We start from the raw sequence: 22913 nt of genomic DNA on the forward strand, positions 1-22913 counted from the left end.
ACCCTAGAATACCAGAGTCTGCATGTACAGTTTATAGAGCTGAGGAGGCAGGAGCTGTTTAAATCTCACTTTGGGGTAATATACCTTAAAGTTTTTTTCACTGATTATGAAAAATTAGAATGGATAGGTTATGTTTTCTTATAGAGCAAATGCCACCATTCAGTGAATTATAATAGCTGTTTATTGAATTTAAGCATTCTTGGAACATTGCAGCTGTAAAACTTCTTATAAAACAAATAAACATTAGTCATATATTAGGTGCTTCAGAACAGTTCATCTTACATTTGCAACTGGAAAATGGAAAGTTATTATGATAGTTACATCTTTATGAGACTGTTTATGAGACTTGTAGGCTGATCTTCAAATCAAATTTGTAGTAAGTGACCCACTGCAGCACTTGAGTATTTTCACATATAATGTTTGAAAATGGGCATTCAAACCAAAGACTTCCCAGCACAAAAGAAATTTATTTTTAATGAAGTTCTATTTTTTTACTTATTAAATATGCTGCTGTAAAAATGACAGAGGGTCCCCACTTAGATAGAAATGAAGAGGTAGGTTTATTGTGCAGTAACTCACAGTCAGATGTGCTACCTTACAAATACAAAACACACACACCAGAGCTTGAAGGGATTGATCCTCTTGTGGACTCGAGCACAGATTTCATTTTCTGGGCTACATGAGAAAGGCAGAACCAATGTTAGAGGAAACTTGTATCCTCTTAGCTGAAGGCAACCTTTGCTTGGCATTTGCTGCCTTTGTCACACCTCACATGGTTTGCTTGCAGAGCTCTGTTCACTTAGGATATGAGTTCATGGCTGACTCAGGCTCAAACCAGAGCACAGAGTAACTTGGTCAGTTCTGTAACATTAAAGGTTCTTCTCTTCATCTTCCAATTGGTGTATTTGGGTCTCTGCCAAAACAAGAAGGACGCATAACAAGGGGAGATACTTTGCCAGTTGTGATGTGTTCGTCTTTTGCAGAGTAAAGCAAAGTGAGAAGGTGAATTAAGCATTTGAACCCTTCAAGAAACGTGCAGAGGGTATCTGTGTGCTCAGTATTTACAAAGGCATGAAAGTCAACAAATCTGTAATTGCCCTGTAACGTGGCCACCACGAGCCCCAGGGGGAGGCCCTGGACACAAGGAATGCACACTGCCACCTCCTTTCCTGGATTATGCTTTTGGTGACCCAGGGTAGGATCAGGTGCTGTCCCCGGTTCTAAGGAACAGTTTCCCTCCCTGCTTCACTCTCAGAACTTGAGTTCTGCCACAGGGAGCCAGGGTCCCATTCCTTCCCTGACATTGCCAGAGTCCTGTTCTTTTTCTGACACGTGCTGTGCAACTTCAGGCAAGCTGCTCTTTCTGGTTCCGCATCACCCATCCAGAGCCAGAGGCCTGTAGTGAGTGTGTAAAGAAAGCATTTCTTTTTCTGCACAGGCACCAGGCTCAGCTCCTGAAATATTCTCAAGGCATTTGAGCCATTAATAACATTGTAACACGTTTATAGTGAACTCAGTCATGGGCACCCTGAACTCCCAGTGTGAATCAAGGGCACTCAGACCAGCAAAATTCAGCCTGAGGAACAGGCCCTGTTGATTTTAGAGGGCACAGACAGCATACTTGAAGGGCTAAGAAGATTAAAATGGGAGATGAAAATAAATGAGTAAGCTGCACAGAAGAAAGGGAAGATTAAAAGAAACATGGCTAGGAAAGATTTTGTAAGGGAGAAAATTCAGGTACCTGTGGGGGCAGGAGCAGAACATTGTATGGCCCAGAATGCTTCTGTTCCCCAGGAGGTTTCTGCTGACCTCTTGACAATAGAGCCTACAAAAAACAAAGGAGGGGGAGAGAAGCATGATTGCAAGCTTGCAAGAATCAGACTGTTCATTTCCATCTTGAAAATGATGAGAAAAAAGGTAATTGGATGTATTGTGCTTTTTGGAAAAAACTATTTTGAAATTAAGAAAAACCTTCAGAAAACACTGCCAGTTAAATAGCATGGTGAAAGACAAAGGCTGCAGAGCAATATACTTGGCATTATAAAGTAACTGTACTTGAAAATAACTTTATAATTGAATAAGGGTACATTAAGAAAATACGATTCAGAACCAATATTATAGTAATTAGATAAAAGCAGCATAAATGAAATAACTGCAGGAAGAGTATTTCCATAGAGATTATAAATGAGATTTTGGTGGAGCAGAAAGGCCTTTAATTGTAATTTAGTGTGCACTACAGAATTATCAGCACAGTGTGTTAGTTCATCATATAAAAGAATATCTGATAATTTCCCCTAATAAGCACATGACAGTTCTTCATATTCTCTCATTACTGCTGATTAGGTATAAAAACAGCATTCTTTTGTTGGACTCTTTCTCAGATCTTTTATGAAATGTGAGACACTGTAACCCTGTTTCTGTGTTGCTGTCCTACAGACATCGTATTTAAAGAGGGCAGAGTACTCAAGAGGTACTTGAATTAATTTTTAAATCTGTATTTGATTATTCAGCTTCTAAGCCAGTTTAGTTATACTCAGTTGTTCTCCTGTTTATTGAAAACACTAAATGACAGCCTAAGTGTGTGTAAGCAGAACAGAAACTAACCCAGCAGAGAGCCTAGCTGGGTGTCCTGAGCTGTGCAAAGCCTTGGTCGTGGTCTGGCTGCAATTGCTCCCTCAGCTTTGGAATGTAAGTGTTGGGCACCTGAAACAGTGGACTCATGCAAGCTCCAGAGCACTCTTAGCCTGGGCATGTTCCTGAATTATCTAGTGATTCAGAGCTCAGAAAATCTCAGGTGGCAGAGAAGCAATTTTTTAGGCTTTTCCCTACCATTCTCTTTCCTAATAATTTTGAGCCCAAATTTCATACTTACTGTTTTATATTGTTGCTGTGCCTGAAGGCTTCAACTGAGCTTATGACCTAGCTACGACATTGTGACAAACTGCACCACCACCCCCAAGCTTCAGTGCACAGTCAGAAAATAAATAAGGCCCCATAATTGGAAATAATGAGATGCTTATAACATGTCATTCTCCAAATGCTAGCTTAGCTTGAAAGTGTGTGTGTCAGGAGCAGTAAAAATGTGTGTTTCAGGAGATTATACATTACCAGGTGATCCACTAAGGACAGTACAAACCACCTTGGGCTCCTCAGCATCCTCCAGGCATATTTAGTCAAAGAATTCCCTTATGTTTAGAAGTGTCTTTTCAGCAGCTGGCACAGACAGCACCACTTTTTTTTTCCTTGCAGTAGTCTGATTCCCTGAGGAAACAGGAAACCTTGGTACAAAGCATTCCTCAATCTGACAGTGCTCAAAAGTCTCCTCCTACTGCCCTGTGGGTGACCCACTTGGAACCAGCTTGTTTAGCACTAGCTTGGGAAGCTGCGTGGTGGCTCCTGTCGGCTGAATTAGACGTTAGTGATTGCTGACACTTGCAGTGGCTCTTGTGGCCTCAGGTCCCTGCTTCCAAGACTGTTCCACATCTTGCTATCACTGGGCAAACTGTAAAATACGGCCTTGGAACTTGGGCCAGGACTTGGGATGACCTGGTGACTTCTCTGAAGAGAACCTCATGTTTTCTGCTGTGCTTTTCTGGGGGGCCTGTGACAAAGTTTCACAGGTATCTGGCAGATACAGGTGAGGGGGAATGGGATTAATGTAGGTCCCACGCTAACACATTGGGGTAGAGTGCCCAGGCCTCCCCAGAGCCTGCACTTGCTCCCTTGGTGCCTCAGCTTTAGTAGGAGATGAAGGGAGAGCCTGTCACTGTGACAGGCTGTCAGCAGGAATCTGAGGACTCTGGGCTGCCGATAACACAAGATTGAACTTCTTCCTGTGGGACTTTCCTAGCTGGGTGAGGGATTAGGAGAACTCCTGTCTTGTTCTTTAATAGCATTTGAAAGGAGACCTCTGAGTGAACTCGTTTTCTCTGGAGAAAACACCTGGCTTTCTGTGCCTCCATGACTAGGAGGGGTGCCAGTCCCTGCACATGCCCTTGTGACACCTTGAAGATGTTTTCTTTGCTGGCATTTTCTTGATCCTCCCATTCCAAGAGTGCCAGCTCTCCCACAGCATAGAGCCAGTGCAGGAACCTAAAAAATGGACTGGGAATTCCAGTGCAAGTGCCAGGCATCCAATCACCATCACAGAACCCAGCTCTTAGAAACCAAACACATGAGAGGAACAGGAAACATCACTGTTACCACTTTGCAGATAAAAACCTGTGATACAGCAAAATTTAAACACAACCTGTAAATCCCTTACGTCTGTGAGCAGTTACAGGGCGATATCTCCTACTTTGCATAACTAATATTGAGATGAGTTGAGCTTCTTTCAAAGCCACGTCCCAGCTGCAGTGAAGGCAGGAGGTGCTGCCGCAGAGGCTCCCTGCCAGCGCTGTCATTGCCATTTGAAGGCTCCCCTTGGGCAGGGATGACACCTGGGGGGTTCCTAGGATGAAGATTTCCCAGCCTGCCTATGGCACAGTCAGAGCTGCAACCAACTAAAGAGTTTCCTGCCAGCAGTCACAGTGAGGGGCTGGGAGCTCCTAGGAACCAAGTCAAAAGGTCAGATAAATATTAACGTTGCTGTGCCTAAAATTAATTGCAGTGAGGAAAGTTTCTGCCCTGATTACACCATGGATGTGAGGCACCAGAAAGATCATTAAAAGATGGGTGAGCGAAGTAGTCTTGGTTGCCCAGTTTGCAAAACCTTTTACAAGAATGAAGAAAATACCGAGAAATTGCATCAGAATGAATGAATAAATAAATAAATATTGAGAATTATTTGCCAGCTTAGAAACCTAATTATGTTTTTGCTTCCAGGAAGATATCCAACACTTGGCTTAGCACGGGCTGGTTCACAATGACTATCGCATTAGAGCTCTGTGACAGGATAAATGTTTATGGCATGGTGCCACCGGATTTCTGCAGGTAGGATTGATTTTGGAACCATTATTAGCCAACAACGTTAATGTTACAGATAAATATCTGACTCTTTTAATCTTTTTGCTCTGAAACAAGTCTTCAGTCCTCTTAAAGCAACTAATTAAGATGTCTCATGATCTCATTCTGAAAACAACAAACGGCATATAATTATGTTATATAAAATATTTTAAAATTTTGTTTTGTACTGTGGGAGAATTAATCCATCTTGTTGCTTTCTTTTAGTCTCTGAATATTTATCAGCTAAAAGTAATGCAATAATTGGCATGAAATTAATCTGAAGAAAGAAGTACTGGAAAACATTACTTTTAATTTGTTTTTTGAGTTCCCCTGCAATTAATAGAGGAATAGTGTTCTCACAGTGACTAGTTTCTAAATTGAACTTTCTGTGCAACTCAAATTAACATTATTGTACCTCTGTCACATGAATGCCAATCTTGCAGCTTCCTAAACAATCTCCATGAAATCCCACCCCGTGAATGGGGACCCAGAGAATGTCCTGTAATCTCCCATTTTGGGCGTGGCAGGGGCTGGGTCATGCAGGCAGAAGCAGCAGGAGCTGTGTCAGAGGTGCTGCTGTATAAAGGAACAGCTGGTGCACATTTTCCAGCTGGGCTGTGCCTCCAGCCGTGTCCGGGGTGCAGACCCCAGGTCCTGGTTAAGGTTTCCCACTATGGAGCAGTGACACAGGGAGAGACTTCAGAACTTCAGTGCCAGACCAAAATTACATTAGCCACAAGACACCAGTCTGAATACAGACAAACTGGTATTAGATCAGCAATCTTGGTGCTGACAGAGGTGTCACCTGCCCACCCAGCACCAGTCCAGCACTGAGTGGTTCCTGCCCACAGCCAGTATTGATCCCATTTGTCCTGCTGGGTGACCCAGGAAGAGCTGGAGCCAGTCTGGAACGAGGCCTCACCGTAACGTTTCATCACCTGCTCACAGAGCCCTTTCACCAAGAAGTACTTGCTTAAATTTTCTATTGCAAATGTAGTGATTTCTCTCAAGGCTGGTTCATTGGGTAATTCCAGACGCCTTTCAGGGGCAGGGAGGGCAAGTACTGGGTTAGTCTCAAAGAATGGGAGTGCTTTGACTTTCCTCTGAGCACTTAAAAGAATCGTTCAGGAATCTGCATTTGTCTTGTAGAAATCCCCGAAGAAATCACAGCATAAAATGTCAACACTAAACTCTACTTTGTGAGAATTTCTATGAATTATAACAAAACACTGATGATAAATGCTGTGATGTACTGCCAGGCTTCATCACGAATTCTCCAAGGAAAATAGCAACTTAGATCAGATAGGCCAGAGCACACAAATACCTTCTGCAGCACAGCATCTCATTCCTCTGTCATCTCAGCTGGCCAACACATCCTACTTCAGTTTCTGTAAGTGGTGGTCTGTCTTACTCCAGAAGTGGCTGTATTCCAGTGGCACATGGAAGTAGTTCTTAAAATGATGATCTAAAACCACAGAAGACAGCATTTCACTGCAAAATAATGTGTAATCCTGACTTTTCAGACAAAGTCAGCAGAGTTTAGATACATATTTTAAAAACCCAAACAAACAGTTTTGAGAGAGACTAAAATATCACTGAGAACATGTGAAAGGCTTTCATAGAACCAATACACTAAAATCAAATGGACTTAAATTATAACACAAGAAAGGCTGTAGATCAATCCTACCAGTGAAAGATGTAATTATTCTTATGGCCTGCATAAAAAATCTTAACATAAAGGTACATACACCTGGTTGTAAAAAGGGAAAAGGTCATTTCTTAATCAAAGTAATATGAAATGTCTTTACTTCAGCTTGATTCCCCAGGTGATGAAGGGGAACACTGTAGTTGCCATGCCTGGAAGAAGCTGTCCCTGAAGATCTGTGAAAGGAGTTTCTTGCCATAAACAGAGTTAGCCTTCTTAGCTGGCTCTTCAGCCACTCATTGAGAAGTTGAAACAGTGCCTCCTTTCAAAGAAATAAAACAACACAACAGAATAGCAGAAAGAAAGAAATATTTTGTAATTGTAATCCATATTTCCTGGTTTTCAGTCAGACAGAATAAGAATCTACCATTAAAATAAAAGAATCAAATCAAAAAGTCCCAACAAAATACCAAAAATGTGCATGGGTAACCTACTTACTGTTCAACTAAAGAATCACTAAGATTGAAAAAAACCCCAACCCTCCCAAAATTTTATTTCTGTTCAGAATTAATATCACCAAATTTATAACTTCAGCAGATAGATACCCATTCATTTTTAAGTATTAATTTGTGGAATAAGTAATGAGTGTGGTGATCACTGTCATGGAACTAAATTAGTGTCACATCTGTAATGTGAAGGACACCTCAAAGGTATTATGAATTTCATGCTGTTGATTCTGCTACAAATTATTAGCTTAAGATCATTAACCAAATTGCTTTGCACCCTTGCAGGAAAAATAGTCTAGTGGAGGAGTCTGGAGCACAGATGAAAAGATTTGTCACTATTACTTGCAACAAAGTGTTTTAGATTCATTTACTTTCACTGGACACTGAGTTTCATCGCTGAATTGGACTTGGTGTCCTGATTATTATAAATTTCTAGTACTTCAAGCAAAACTATGAATAATTTCAAACCCCTTTGCTTGCTACAGATTTATGCTGTAGTAAGGGTTAATGGCCTGATATTGGTCCCATGCTGCCAAATACTTCTGTCTTGTACATTCTGTAACAAGATGAAAGCTTGTGCTTCCTTGCACATTGCAAACAAAGCGTGTGAGTACCTATAGTTTTAGAGGGTTGAATTATTATGGCTCTTCATTTCTAAGGAAAGAGGCTGACCAGAATGTGGTATGGGGTGGCCTGGTTTTGCTGCCTTTTTTCTTTTGTGCTGTATTTCAGCTTTTGCTGTAGGTGGATACCATCTGTGGGAAAATGTGCACTCCAGTAGCAAACAGTAGCTGACTGACAGGGGTACAAGCACTTCCACTGTGCTGTGCTGGCAGGTGATCAGGCAGGAAATACAGGAGATTTTACAGAGGAACTTCCCCAGATTCCTCCCAGCTGTGATATTAATATGCATGCAGAGTCTGACAAAATACTGATTAATGTCCAGTATCAGTCAGTGATAAAATAGCATCTGTTTTAATGTTAATAAATGAGGTGGCAAGCAATTTCTGTATAGAAATTACTCATGCATTTCATCTGCTGGTGACACAAGCTAATTGCAGAGTTAGAAGATAACGCAGCACAGCTCATTTGGGTTATGGTGTACTCAAGCCAGAGTTCAAATCCAAAGCTTACTAACATGCAATTTGGGAGAATCCAGAACTCCCAGAAAATGAGAAGATCCTCCATATGTAAATACCCTTCAGAATTCCAAATCTAAACGACAGCTTTTGGAATTCAGCCTCAAAACCTCATTCAGCTGCAGAGTAGTCCTAGAGAGGTCTGTGAGAACCAGCCCCATTCCTGCCCCGGTCTCCCCAATTCAGCAGAGCTGCACAGAGGCCTGAGCCCCACGGGCTGCCTGGCCCGAGCCCCACGGGCTGCCTGGCCCGAGCCCCACGGGCTGCCTGGCCCGAGCCCCACGGGCCGAGCCCCATGGGCTGCCTGGCCCGAGCCCCACGGGCTGCCTGGCCCGAGCCCCACGGGCTGCCTGGCCCGAGCCCCACGGGCCGAGCCCCATGGGCTGCCTGGCCCGAGCCCCACGGGCTGCCTGGCCTGAGCCCCACGGGCTGCCTGGCCCGAGCCCCACGGGCTGCCTGGCCTGAGCCCCACGGGCTGCCTGGCCCAAGCCCCACGGGCCGAGCCCCATGGGCTGCCTGGCCCGAGCCCCACGGGCTGCCTGGCCCGAGCCCCACGGGCTGCCTGGCCTGAGCCCCACGGGCTGCCTGGCCCAAGCCCCACGGGCCGAGCCCCATGGGCTGCCTGGCCTGAGCCCCACGGGCTGCCTGGCCCGAGCCTGCCTCTCTCAGCTGCCAGGCTCTGTGCACCAGGGGCTCCTGGGCTGTTTCTGGTGGGTGGTGCCTGGATGCAGTGACCTGGGACAGCCTGGCAGGGGCCAAGGACACCCACTTAGGATGCACTGGAGTTAGTTCAGAGCCTTCCATGGAATGTGGAATCCCTGGCTTCAGAAACAGCTTGCCTGGAGGTGTTGGGGCCAGCAGCCTCACAGGCTGCCCCCTTAACTGGGGCTCCATGTTCCCAAGTCTGTAGGAGGTATGATTTAACTTTACTAATCCTAACTTTAATGCAGCAAATTTATACCAAGCAATCCAGGTGCACCATTGAGGACCCAAGAGTAAAGTCCAGCTTTAGTGCAGGAAGGAAAAGCAGTCTGAATGAAAGGCAGAGGCCTACTTGTTTAGTAGTTCTTAACAAAAACACATCACATGAAAATGTAACCTATTAGATTTATAGTAACCATACAAATGATTCATTTAAGTAACAATAAGAGATCCAATGTATCAAAAAAGTGAAAAATTAATTGAAGATTGAGTTCTAATAGTTGTAGTTTAGAAATAATAAATTCTACAGGAAGGGCAGCTTTAGATTACAAATACATTTTCTGTAGGTGAGGCAATGAAGGATTTTGTTTCACTCTTATGTATTCCAGTGAGAATATATTTAATAAGTTTAGAATCCATCTTATTCTAGAAATGTAATTTTATTGTTGTTCTAGTCTTATAAGATTGATCACCATGCTGTGTTACAAGGAAGCCAGATTGATTGAATTAAAACGTTAATCTAAGGCACAAATGGAAAGCAGCAGCAATATCATACATTACCTCTGCATATACAATATGGATAATGGCAAAATAAGTAAAATTAGAAAATTGCGTAGGTGACAGAATTACACAGTAAAAATAATGACCAGCACAGACTACTGACAGATTGTGGATGCATTCAATTGAAAATGACCTTAAATATTAGCTCTTCAAAATGAAAAGGATCAACTGTATATTAGAGCTGACAGCCCTGAATCTGTATCAGATTTCTTGCTCTGTGCTAGGGTTGTGTTCAGCTCAGGCTGTAACACAGAGCAGCTCCAAGGCTTCACTAAATGCTGATATTGGGAATTTTCTGTCACAGCAAAATAGCTGGTAGCAGCTGAGGAGAGAGGGATACAGTTGGGTAATTCTGTCTGGGACAGCTTGCTCTCTTAGTATTTATGGCACAGAGTTGTCTGAGTTCCTGTCAGCCCAAAACACCCGTGCTCAAAGTAAAAAACCATTGTGGGTACAGGTTAATGTAGAGATTAGAACAAAAGGAAAATGAATTGTTCTGGCTTATTATAATACAAATGTGCCATTTACAGAATGTTACATGGAAACACTGAGGTCAGAACTGCTAAAATGAACTTTATCTTAAGTATCTAATTGGTGTTTGGCATATCCAGTGCACCACCACGAGTCATCTCCCGCTGGGAAATGTGAACGGGTTCACAAGGTCAGATGGATACTATGGGTGAACTGTTTTAATTTCCAGCTTAGATACATGAAAGCTGCTGTTGTAAAATAAGGAACTCATTTGTGCATCAGACATTTGATTAAAATGCCAGCAACAGCAGCCTGTACCACTGACCTGGCGTGCAGACACTCATTGAAGTTGTGCTCTCGGAACCTCATGCAGCGTGCTGGGAACGTGCAGCTGGGCTGATGTGACACGGATAACCACCTCCATCTATCATCTTCTCTTTCTTCCCCAGTTCAGTAAATACCTCTGCAAGACCTTTTACAAATCACACTCTAGATTTAAATCTCTTTTAAGCAGTTGACTTCAAATTTCATAGTAGTAACACAGCCCTGCAGCACTCTCCCTTGCTTCTGAGCTACTGCTGTCCTTCATTTAACTGGGAGGAAGAGAGTTAACAGAGAGCAAAAGAGAAAGCAAACACCTTTGCCCCATTCTGATATATTAGATATGCAAGAAAAAAGCCAGCTACATAGTTTAACTGGGAGCAAGAGTGGATTTGAGCCCACCAGTTCATTAAAGATAGCATCTTTCCAATCAACAGAAAGAACACCTTGGGCTCCCATCTATTTTCTTTTGTCCACAGGGATCCCAATCACCCGTCAGTACCTTATCACTACTACGAACCTCTGGGGCCAGACGAGTGCACCATGTACATCTCCCACGAGCGGGGCCGCAAGGGCAGCCACCACCGCTTCATCACGGAGAAGCGCGTCTTTGAGAACTGGGCGCGGACGTTCGACATCCGCTTCTTCCAGCCCGACTGGCAGCCCGACCCGCACGCCGGCACCCAGCGCCAGGGCAGGCCGCGGCCCTGAGCCTCGGGGGGCTGTCAGCACCTCTGCAGCACCTCTGCAGCACAGCAGCCTGCAGGGCAAGGACAGCAGGCCTGCAGCTGGCACCCGCAGCAGCAGCACGCAGGAGCTGGCATGGAGGGGCAGCACACACTGAGAGCACTCCTGTCAAACTCTGTCAACCCAGCCTGTCGCCTTCTGACTTGCTGTGTGTGTTCGTGATTCGTGAAACACAACCTGAGTGTCATTAAGGGATGGTTAATTCATTACGGCTTTTTAAAATACAATGCCACTGAATTTTCATAGTGAAAACTTTCTGGGTTTATTTAATGGAGGTTTTTATGCGAACTAGGCCAGTATTTTTCTAATTCACAGTTATGTGGTTGTTTATCTTTCATAATCTTTTAAATCCAAAATTAATATTGCTGATGGTTTGAAAGGCCTAGCTTTTTATTTATAAAACTTGTTTGAAATATATAGTTCTATATAGCATGTAATTAATATTTGATTGGGAAATGTTGGATTTCTTCTAAGAATTTTGGGCTCTGTTCCAGCCTAAAGCCTTTAACAGCAAGAGTGGTCCCATGTGCAGATCCAGCTCACTTTACATTCTGACATCTTATGTTAATACAAAAACGGTACTGAAAATTCTGTTTGATATTAATGTGCATTTGCTGCTGTGCTATCAAGCTGCTGTTTTTTAAATAGGGGTGGGAGGAAGGAGGGCAAACAAAATTTACCCAAAAAGAAGCCAAACCTCCCACTGGCCATGGCAGCAGCTTCTCAGTGAAGACAAGCTAAGGCTGGAGGGGTTGTGTTCTGTTTTGCTTCTTGTATTCCCACACGAGGCTGCCAGCAACCCTCCTGAGGCAACAGACTACAAACCAGCTGCTCAAAACAGTGTGACCAAAGTTGTGGAATGAAGGTAAACTACCACTACTACAATACAGTCAGAGTAACCAGAAAGATGACAGCACTGCACCTGCAAAAAATCTCTGCCTTCCACTGTCCAAGATCATCACTGATCTCAAGATTGTGGATCACACTGAAGCTGGGATATGAAAAGCTGGCATGTTCCACGAGTACAAAATTGTTTTTTTGAAAGGAGCAAAGTTAAACTCTGCTTTTTTCCCATGAAGTACCTGTATGTGCATGGTGAGTCCCTGCAAGACAAAGGGGAAGGACAATGCTCATGCTGTGTGTGGAACCTCACAGTGGGAATCACTGGGTTACATGTGGCTTATGAATAAAGAAGATTTCAGTTAGAGTATTACTTTTCCTTTTGTTTCACAAATACCAAATCTCATTTTTTTTCAAAGTAATCAGTAACTAATGCATGAAACATACCTCAGGTGATGAAAGGTGTCTCTCATTAGACAAGTGCAAAAGCTGGAACAAAGATACTACCTTTAAACACCTAAATCCAAGAAGCTGAACCTCAGAGGTGAGACATAGAACTGGGACCAAACACTCTCATTTAATCCCCCTTGTAACCCATGGTCTTCCTCTTTCCAAAACTGGACAGCAATAGCTGCAGCTGCCACACAGATACCCTGATTCTCTGGGGACAGAGTGAACTGTCCTGGCAGGGACAAACTGGTGTCACCTCTGTAACACTGCCTGGACCTGAAGTGCAAGTCTCTGAGAGCCACTGTCCTGCTGCAGCCCTGCCCACTGTCAAAAAGTAAGAATCTATAATGTATTTTGCCTTAAAAGCTTTATTTTGGTGTTCTTCCTGGTACACACCACTCAGCCTGCAAACTGAATGCCAAGTGCGTGTTACCTTCTCTTGTCAGCTGGTGTTTAACTCTCCTTCCACTGATGGTGTTTTATTCCTTCCACTTGATTTCACTGCATCCTGTAAAAAACAGAATGGGTTTTGAACTGATGGCTTTTGAACATCCCTTTCAACGTGTACTGGGTACTGTATCCAGCATATATTGCTGCAATTGATGAAATCTATCAAACTGATTTACAGATCATTTCTAATGTGACTGCAAGACATGGTACAGATCACAGTAGGTCCTCCATTGCTACCGTCCCTGTTTTATTACTGATACAATAATAAAAAGATCTTGTCATTTTAAACTAGAGCTCTTAGTTTTTCCATCAGTCAAGGGCTGGAGGATGTGTATGCTGTATGTTTAGCTACGTTGTTGTTAAAATCAGATCATTTAAAGGTAGAGTACACTGGTCTACTTCCAATATTCTGCAGAAACACGGAGACTGCTCAGATCCCATTGTGTTCCACAGGCTGGTTCCCTGTCTGCAAAACTGCTCACTGTCAAGTAGATATGGGGAAGCATGAAGAATGTGAAGAAACATGAAATAAACTGTAAGGACACTAAATCTAACAGAGCCAAGCTAAGCATTATAACTCATTCCTTGATCAGTTTCTGTTAATAACTCTGTGTTCTTGCTACCCTCATACACATCTTTTAAACAAAACAAACCCAAACTCACTTTAGTCTCATCAAACTCCTGTGAAGTTTCAGCAAGGTCCCCCATCTAATTACAAAAAGTATGAAGGAGTATTTTCTAAGTCACACCTATATATATAAAAAGGAATTTGATGAAGCCAAGGAGACAGCAAGTTTTAAATAGATCACAGAGATTTACGTGGAACATAAATTGAGACCAAAAACTGTAAGTTGTAAGAGTGCAAAAGAAATGTAAATAACTGTTAAAGCACTGCAATTTTAATTAACAGATCACTGATGTATTTATCTATGAATGCACAATTTTTGAACTACAGAATCCTGCTGCATTTCAGCCTGATGTAAGGTTTTATGGCCTAGTTATAAACCAAACAGATTTATGACAGAAAATGCTGTCAGCCTAGGGATACATAGTACAAACTAGGCATTGCTGCCATTCTCTGCTTTATGCTGTCATCTCACACTCCTCGCTATAATTTGATCGATTCATGATCTGCAGCACATCATCTCACATATTAAAAGCTGTGGCAAAACAGTGTTTACAGACACCAGCAATTTCAAGATCTATGTTAGTTTATTTCTGAACTCCTTGCATACCTTTAGGCTTTTACACTTGCCTTTGTCAGAGGAGATATTTTTCATCCTGAAGAACTGTAGCTCTTATGCCGTATGTGCAACTGGAATTGAGAATGACAAAGAAAACATCTCTGCTACTAAGAACAAAAAGTAACAAAAGCTGCTTTGTGTTCTGTTGGCTCAACAGCAACAGCACCATGGTACAAAGCAAAACCATGATGCACGTGGAGAAACCTTCCACCCAAAGTGCTGGAGACCTCAGAAAGTCAACACTTTATTCTTCATAACAAAACTGAGGAAAGGGGAGGTTTGAAACTAAGACAAAGCGACAGCCTTGGAACAAGATTTGGGAGAGATTCAGGTCTGCTGACTGGCAGCCCTGGCTCGATCCAGCACAACACACAGTGGTACTGCCATGTGCATTCATACGGAGCAGTAAACTAATAAAATCCTCCTGGAGCTGCTTACCCAAGACTGGTCCTGCTGTATTTTCCAGGCAAACTTCAAAGGAAATTAAGTGATTTTTATCCAAAATACCCCTAAGGTTGCAAGGAAACAGTAAGATAAAAATAGCTGGAAAAGCACTGGGGAATGGGGTGAGGAGAATCTAAACAGTAAGGAATAAAGTGTGCCTTGTGCTGTTTAGTTTTATTCCCCTGGAATATGAAGCTCAAGCTCAGGCTGGAGCTGACAGAGAGGAATGTCCTGGCTCAACAGGACAGAGAGGAATGTCTTGCACAGTTTTCTTTGCAGTATTCTGTAAGCTGATCAGAGGTGCCACAAAAACTCTTCGAAAAATGCTGATAATAATTTCTGTAATGAACGTTAATGATTTTATCTGATGCAAGGAGACACAATTTCTAATTCAATTTTAAACATAGCTTAGGGATTAAAAAAAAAAAACCCAAGCAGTTAAACCATCAAAGAGTACTTGTAAGGCAGCAAAAGGTACTGCAAAACAAAAGGAAATACAGAAACCTTACAGGTACCAATACATCTGATCCTGTTTGCCATTCCACATGCATTATAAAGACCAAGAGAGGTAAGGGGACCCTAAAATCATCACAATTTGAGCCATAATATTTTCAGCTATAAACTTAACCTGGACAGGAAAACTAGTACAGAAAAAGTAACTTAGTGAAAATCACACATAATCTAATGTTTAGTGAGGCTCTTCATTAGTAAATATCAAAGCATTTCACAGAGGAAATAAGTACCATTATATTGGAGCTGGATATAAAGGACAGAGCCTAAGTTTAAAATACTACATGCAGAGCCAGTGGGCCTAGTCAAACATTTAATATAAGAGCATTATTCCAGTAAGTCAGGCCAAGAAAGGAAATCTATTTGCTATTTCAGATGAGTCAGTTTTGTCACAGGGACTAGTATGACATGCCATGAATCTCCCAAATAAACCACAGCCTGGTGGCCTGGTCTCTGCTGAGCTGTCACTAAAGCCATGTCAACAGCAGTGTGAAAAATGCCACTTCCATGGTGAGGACCCCCCAGGCTGAGCTTTGCTGTTACACTGTCCAAACAGTTCTTGTGGGGCTTGTTTTGTTCAAGGGACTGTTGTAACAACGTCACCAAAATAATTTAGGCCAATACAATTTGCATCTCTATTAAGCCTGTTGGCCAAAGCAGCAAAACTGGCTCAGTATTGGCCAAGGCTTTGGTGTTATTCTCACACAGACCTGAAAAGAAAGAAAGGAAAAAAGGTTAAATCTATAATCTGCATGGGGAAGAACACATGGTACAAACATTAATAGATGTACATCCTTGAATGGAAACCTTAAACATTATCAATTTAATCACTAAATCAGGCATAAATCCTCATTAAGGGAGAAAAAGTAACTCGGTCTTAAAGAACTTGCAAGTGAAATGAGTTCTAAGAAATGCTGATTTCAGAGTATGTTATGCAGCCTATGCAAGTTTTTATTACAAAACACAGACACTTTCAAGATACATTTCCTGAAAGCGTTTTATTTTTAAAAGTTCACAGAAAGAGGGAAAGCAGAAATAAATTAGTGTCATATAAACTTCCATGAGAAACTTTCTCCATTTTATTAATTTGCCTTTCACCACTTAAGAGATGCAAAAAACTATTATGCTCATTATTGTACAGAAGTGCTGAAGTGATGGATAAAAGAGTTTTTGTGGCACGTATGATTCATTTGTGGAATACTGGAAAGAGATTTCTGCAGGACAACTATTGGTACTGAGCCTCAGCTTTCCTCTCTGTCAGCTCCAGCCTGAGTTTGATCTTCCCATGGTTGAGAAGACACTTTCATTATATACACTGCTTTTTCCTGCAGTTCATAACTTATGGACAGATTAGTCTCTTGGGTGAAATATTTTATGCTTGTCTCAATTCAAAGGAGAATTCGTCTGGAATCATGATAAAGTTCTACCAGGCTCTAGAGAGCTCTACACAGAGCTCTCTAATACTGACAGAGCTGAAGATCTGTACATGAGGAGGACACTGAGTTTTCTTGTCCTAGCCTGTACCACATACAAAGGTTGTCTTCTCTCCAAATACCACAGACTCTGAAATGCACCATTCTCACTTTATGGATTGCCTTCCACTTCATCTATTTTTATCAAGTCCAAATAATCCTGACCACATAAAAGCTTTTGACTTCACAATGCAAAGCAGTGGATGAAATATTCACTATTTACCAGAAACTAGCAGCATCTCATCTCCTCAGCTATACTGAATGGATAATTAGGGAAGCCTTCAGATCAGAAACTTCCTTTTTATTCCTTCCTTCTAAGCATCCATCAGGGAAGAAAAAGCAGCAGTTCTCTAACATCAAAAAGCCCCTTACTGACATGCTGTCAGTATCAGGATTGCCAGGGCTGCAGACTTCTGCTCTGCCTTCTGCCCAGCTGCTCTTCCAGTGCCTCTCACAGGAGCACAGTGCAACACCTCCCTGTGCTTATCACTGCACAAACCCTCTCCCCCAGGATAAATTCACAGCTGAACCTGGCCTCAGCCCCTTTGCAGAACACTGATTCAGTGCAACTCAGCCTTGCCCCAGCATGCAATGATGCCCCTCTGAAGGCAGATTGGGCCACAAGTTCCATTTACTTCCAGTACATTCTGTGGTAGCTGAGAATAAAAACCCCTGACTCCTGCAATAAGAGACAGAGATGGGCTCAATGTGCTCAGCAAGAGAATTACACCCAGATTACATTTGCTTTTCTGTAATCAATAACAGATACCAGCTTCCAGGAGGAAAAACCAACTGAAAGAAAAAAGCTCTCCACTCTCTAGAAGAGACACACCATCACTAATGATGTTTGTAAAGATACCTGTGAACAGTCTCTGGTATTTGCCTATGCCAAGAGAACAGCATTTCATCATAACACTCATTAAGCATGAAAATATTCAGCCGGCATAGACCAAGAGACACTGATTGTCACTCCCTGCTCAGGTTTCCCTCTCCACTCATTTTTGTAGGAACCTCACTTTTCAGTCTGTAGCAGAAGCACAGCTTAGTCACACTTTGTGTCAGCCTTTGGGCCTGGCCACAGGCACTCCAGGGGACAGGAGAGCACCTGGATGTGACTACAACCCTGCTGGGGACCTACTTTTTCTTTATTCAATAATAAAAATGTATTTTAAGATGTGATCCTGAAAGAGAGCTGAAAAACTGAAATGACCAACATCTATTTTTATCATCCATGAGTGTTGTAAATACCTTAAAACCCCATTGCAGGGCCTGTCAATGCAGTTCCACAGTACAGGGTGCAGACATGAACACCCTGAGTTTTGCAGGCCTGGGCGTGCTTGGTTCACAGACCTACCCAGGCCGAGTCACAAAACATTGAAATTCGGTTCTGCTCAAAAAGTCCCCGTGCAAAGAAGCATCAAGAAACTGCCACCTGGCTTGTGCTCTGGATGACATTGAAAAGATCATCTGTGCACCTTGGAGGAAGCAGCTCTACTGCAAAGCACACTCGGCCTGCAGAGCACAAATGGTTTGTGACTGAGGGTGGCATGGCTGCCTCCCAGAGCCCACACTCCAAACTGAGCTTGAAGGCCTTCCTGGGAGAATGAAAGGATTACTAACTTTAAATAAAAAATAAATATACAACACACCTTTACAGACAATTCTGTGACATTCCTGGACTTGCTTTCAGACTGTAACTGTTCAAGGAATAAAAGCTATCACAGCACAGAAAATACTGTCTCGTAGGTGCAGCACAGGCAACTTTATGGTGTCTCAGAATGATCCATTTCAACTCCTCACTTCTGTGCATACAAAAATGTTAAAAATGCCTGAAGCATAGTTTGCTGCATTCCAGTCAAACTGTTGTTCTCACTTCAATTTAATCACCTTCACATGCACACTTACTGAGTGCCTCTATTCATAAATTGCATTTTAATAACCCACCTAATTGCCTCCTTTTCCCTAAGCAGATAAGCATTTAAAAAGACAGGATCTTTGGTATCTCCTGCTACTGGCAAAATTCAGGGTTCTGTAGATGTTTCTATCACTTCCTGCAAAAGGTGGCTGAAAGAGGGAAAGAGAAAAACTGAATAAGGCCTGAGGAGTCCAAATAAGTGTAACTGCAATTGAAGCAAGGCACAAAGCTTTATCACCTTCACTTTATACACTTTTTAACTTGTGGCAAAAGTTGCCTATAAAAAATATTTGATTAAAATATTTACTACAATTGAAAAAGAGTTGGATTAGGAAAGGAAAACTAAGCAAATCCTCTAAGGAATTCTGTAGGATGCATTTCTATGAATTTCTGGGTCTACACATTTCTACATGGCCTGTCCACAGCAGATTTTATTTGATTGTTGTATTAGAAATACAACAATCAAATTTAAAAAAAATTGTTTTCTGATTTTATGAAAAGCCACCCTTATATCAGATTTTGGATATGCAGTCATTTCTTTTGAAGGACATTATCCAAAAAAGCAACCCCCAAACCCAGCACACTGTGAATACAGATCCAGACATCCAGCACCAGGAATGCTACTTCACACCCACCCCAGAGTGTTTCTCTTTCCCATTAGGTTGCATTGTTGTGGGCAGGGAGGATCTGTGCACCAGTTACACAAAAGCTTCTGAGCAGCACACTGGGAAGGCATGCCCAGCATTATCTACCCCACAATATCAGTTTACAGAACTACAGGGACAGCAGGAATGCTTTAGTTTTAATCCCTACTCCTGGGCCTTAAGCAGCTGCTACTGAAAACAATTCCAGCTCTTCACCAAGAAGTGCCATGAAGAGGTGGAGTAGGCAAATGCTCACCTTCCCATAATGGATCATTTTGTACCTTCAACATCTCTGAGCCTAGAAAAATCTTTGGAGATAAACCCCAAGGCTTTAGTTCTGGAGCTGCAGCTCACTGCTGTTTCCCTGTTCTCTGGAAGCCTCCGTGGCTTCTCCACAGCCCTCCCAGGCTCACACGGCTCTGACAGTGTCACCTCCTCTCACCTGAGGCTGGGATGCCACAACCACGCTGGAAGAGAAGAAAAAAGGACAAAAATGTTTATGCACTTGAATTTTTATGTGCTGTGCCATAAGGAATGCTCAGAACCATATTCTAAGACAAATACACTGACTGATATAATGTGTGATTATAAATAATTCCTAATAACTTCTAGAGATATGTGTCTAGTACTTACACCATGGCTGCATCAGGTAAGCTTTATTTTGATTAAGGTAGGGAACAATTTCCAAAAGCACAGGGCAAAAGCTTCTCCTCACTGACAGATGTGTTTCTATACATGCACGGATTTGCTCTTCTCTTCACAAATATCACCATACAAACATATACAGACAAAACCCTTTTAGCATACATTCATCAGTAAATGTCCAGGAAGAACAAATCAATATGCCAAACCAGAATTTACAAAAACCAGGCAACAAAGCACATTTTCTAAGGGCTCAGAAAGTACAGAATACAATGGTACAATTTATAATGTTTTTCATCCTGATGCCAGAGTCGATTTTCTTTGGTGCAAAAATCCAGTGCACTGAAAATTCTGAAAGCATCCAAGTCCATATTGTATGCAGTGAAAATACAACACCTGTGAAGGGTTTCTAATGGACATGGTGAAGTTCTTTCACGTTTTTTGGCCTTCTATTTAAGTAGATTCAGCAAGGTTATAATTTTCTTTTCACTTTCACCAACTCATAGAATTCTAGACTCGAAACTGCCTAAGGTGAAAGGAGTGATCTACGGGTTGCATTTAACAGGTAAGAAAAAAGAGTAAGAAAAAATAAATCAATATATTCCAGAGTATTTTTATTTTTGTGAAGAAAGCTTTCAATATGCCATGCCAAAGTCTGCAAAGTAGGTTAAGTTTTTATAGACATAGTGACATCTTAAAGAACGTTTTCCACGGTGTCCAGTTCTTTAGTAATAGGTGACTTCTTCTAAGATTTACTTCAAAGTCCGGTGCAAAGAATTTGCCCATTTACAATCCAGAAGCAGCCACAGAAATCCTGTTACTGCCCTTTTTAACCAGAAAGAAAAGATGCTCAGAAAAGCATTAAAATATGTTTAAATCAAGAGAAAGTGAAAAAACAGTAACATTAAAACCATTTGTTAGAATCTTTCCAGAAAAAGGGGCAGAAGAGATGGCTTCAAAAGAACCTTTAGAAGTGAGATGTCAACACAGTGTTTTGACACAACCATACTCCAAATGCAGAGAACACAGGTGATACCCAGGAACCCAAAGCAGCAGCCAATGCAAGTATCTTGTTTGCTCCAGTTCAGAAGACATGTTTCATGTGCTTGATTCCATATGTTTTGAAGAAAACCATGATGATCAATGCCCAGAGTCCTAAAATAAATCCTCCAGGAGGATGCCAATCCTTTTGTTTTGGTTTCTGGAAAAAAAAAGAAAAAAACAAAAGGAGAAAAAAATGTTGTACTTAGTTCTCTCAATAAGCAGTGCACTGTGTTTATCAAGGGCAAAATAATAATCCTTGCAGTAGAACAAAATACCAATAATGTGTATTTCTTCATGAAGCAGAAGCATCTTTGTGATGTGATGGGGAGGCTAATGGGAGGCAAGCTGCCACTCAAGCAGGGAGGGTAAGGACCACAAAAAGGCCACTGGAGCTGTGCCTGAGACACCACTTTGCCTGAGTCTATTGGTATTGTGGGACATGTTCCAACTTATTTATTTGGACAGGCTTTCTTATATTTGGTCTCATGTTAATACAAGAGAAGAATTCTGTAAGTATGAAAAACAGCTCCAACGAGTGAAAATATGAAAGAGAAAAGTGTTGTTTCTCCACTACCTGTTTTCTACAGCTGCTTTTGTACTCAGAATTATGTGAATAAACAGATATCTGACCACATAACAAGCAGAGACTCATCATTACAGTAATATCATAAAACAAAATAGGATTGTTGTCAATGTCAATCACATTTCCCAGGGGCCTCATTGAGTCTAACTGCCTTTCCCTAATGCAGAAATATATTCTGCAATTCAAACTTCTGTCCCTCTTCAACAAATTTTTCATCTTCAGTAAAAAGTTATACACTGCAATTGAAAGCCTTCTCACACGTAGCAGCTAGACAAGATAAAACTTGCCTGTCTTCTTCCTCCCCTTATTAAACCAAAAATTCAGATACTCCACAGTCAGAGAACAGAGAAATGGATTGCAGGAGATAAGAGCTGCCATGTACCCCAAGATCTGTCTCTGGGGCTAAAAATAAGGTGACTATATGAATGCAAAATTTTAGTTAAGGCTATCATGACAAAAATACCAGAGTTGTAGTATTTAGAAGTGTAACTCAGTCCCTCAGGGCTGTGCCTGCTCTTGCCCTCAGCAGGTTTCTTTTACAGATCTTCTAGGCAGACAGGGATGATTTACTATTACGATAATAAATACTGAAGCACTTGCTGAGATTTTTATTCCTGCCTTGCTGAAAGATTTGCACCATTTTGTCCTTGTGCAGAATGAGACACAAGGGGCACAGACCATTTTGGTTTTGTTGCATTTAGGTCAAATTTAAAATTCTCTTTCTGCCAAGTGAATAACTGTTACAAAAGATGTTGCTGTTTTCATTTCAGCATCAATCCACACGGAGAAGCTTGCTGTTCTCTGCTAAATGTACCAGGGAGGCTGGTGAACTTTAATGCAAGAAGGAACAGTTTGCAGTGTCTGTTCTTTCAAAACAGCTTTCCTATCAACACAAAAACAATGTTTGTTGATTGCTCAGCTCCCACTTTATAAACCACACATTCTTAGCTTTAGGATTTTTCTGTAAGTACTGTGCCTGCAATTAAAAAGTAGAACAAACAGTGACATCACCCGAGACACCCAAAGAACTTGGCGGTCTGAAATATTAATAATTTTACTCTGATACAGGGATCACAAAACCAGCATTATCATTTACATCAAGCACAACAAAACCAAAGATGTGAGCAGAGCAGGTGTCTGTATATGCAAAGCACTGAATTCTCTGAGCAGCACTCGTCAGCTGCAGCGTGTGCTGTTGGTGATCTGCCACCTCCTGATATTCACAACTGCACATCTCCACATAAACACCTCTGAAAATCAACTCTGCCTGTTCAAAAGGCTGCCAGCACACCTCGCTTCTGAGAGTAACAGCACATGACACTTCTCCTCACAAAGGGACTTTCTCGTTTAAATCTTCCTAATTAACCCGTAACTTCGTATGCATATTGCAGTGCCTGTCCCATCAATCTCTTTGTACTAT

General features: G+C 41.9%; 2 protein-coding genes and 1 long non-coding RNA gene across 4 annotated transcripts in view; 1 reads left to right on the forward strand and 2 right to left on the reverse strand.

The window, feature by feature from the left end:
- ST6GALNAC5 (ST6 N-acetylgalactosaminide alpha-2,6-sialyltransferase 5) overlaps nucleotides 1-20227 on the forward strand; it is a 78326-nt gene extending 58099 nt beyond the window's left edge. The window contains exons 4-5 of the mRNA XM_063407307.1: nucleotides 4825-4932; nucleotides 10988-20227. Coding sequence (XP_063263377.1) covers nucleotides 4825-4932; nucleotides 10988-11219 — 340 coding nt within the window. The 3' untranslated portion in view covers nucleotides 11220-20227. The remainder of the gene's footprint in view (nucleotides 1-4824; nucleotides 4933-10987) is intronic.
- On the reverse strand, nucleotides 182-10981 carry LOC134555598 (uncharacterized). 2 transcript variants are annotated; one of them, XR_010081456.1, is made up of 6 exons: nucleotides 10513-10981; nucleotides 6753-6911; nucleotides 6269-6409; nucleotides 3109-3261; nucleotides 1742-1825; nucleotides 182-913 (listed from the first exon to the last, which is right to left on the reverse strand). It is a non-coding gene; the product is annotated as an uncharacterized LOC134555598 (long non-coding RNA). The 2 variants fall into 2 exon arrangements; XR_010081455.1 differs by having other exon boundaries at nucleotides 1742-3261.
- A 238-nt stretch (nucleotides 20228-20465) lies between the features above and the next one.
- PIGK (phosphatidylinositol glycan anchor biosynthesis class K) overlaps nucleotides 20466-22913 on the reverse strand; it is a 63689-nt gene continuing 61241 nt past the window's right edge. The window contains exon 11 of the mRNA XM_063407305.1: nucleotides 20466-21067. Within this exon, the coding sequence (XP_063263375.1) occupies nucleotides 20951-21067 (117 nt within the window). The 3' untranslated portion in view covers nucleotides 20466-20950. The remainder of the gene's footprint in view (nucleotides 21068-22913) is intronic.

This window comes from Prinia subflava, chromosome 10 (assembly GCF_021018805.1).
Source record: "Prinia subflava isolate CZ2003 ecotype Zambia chromosome 10, Cam_Psub_1.2, whole genome shotgun sequence".
Taxonomy (NCBI): Eukaryota; Metazoa; Chordata; class Aves; order Passeriformes; family Cisticolidae; genus Prinia; species Prinia subflava.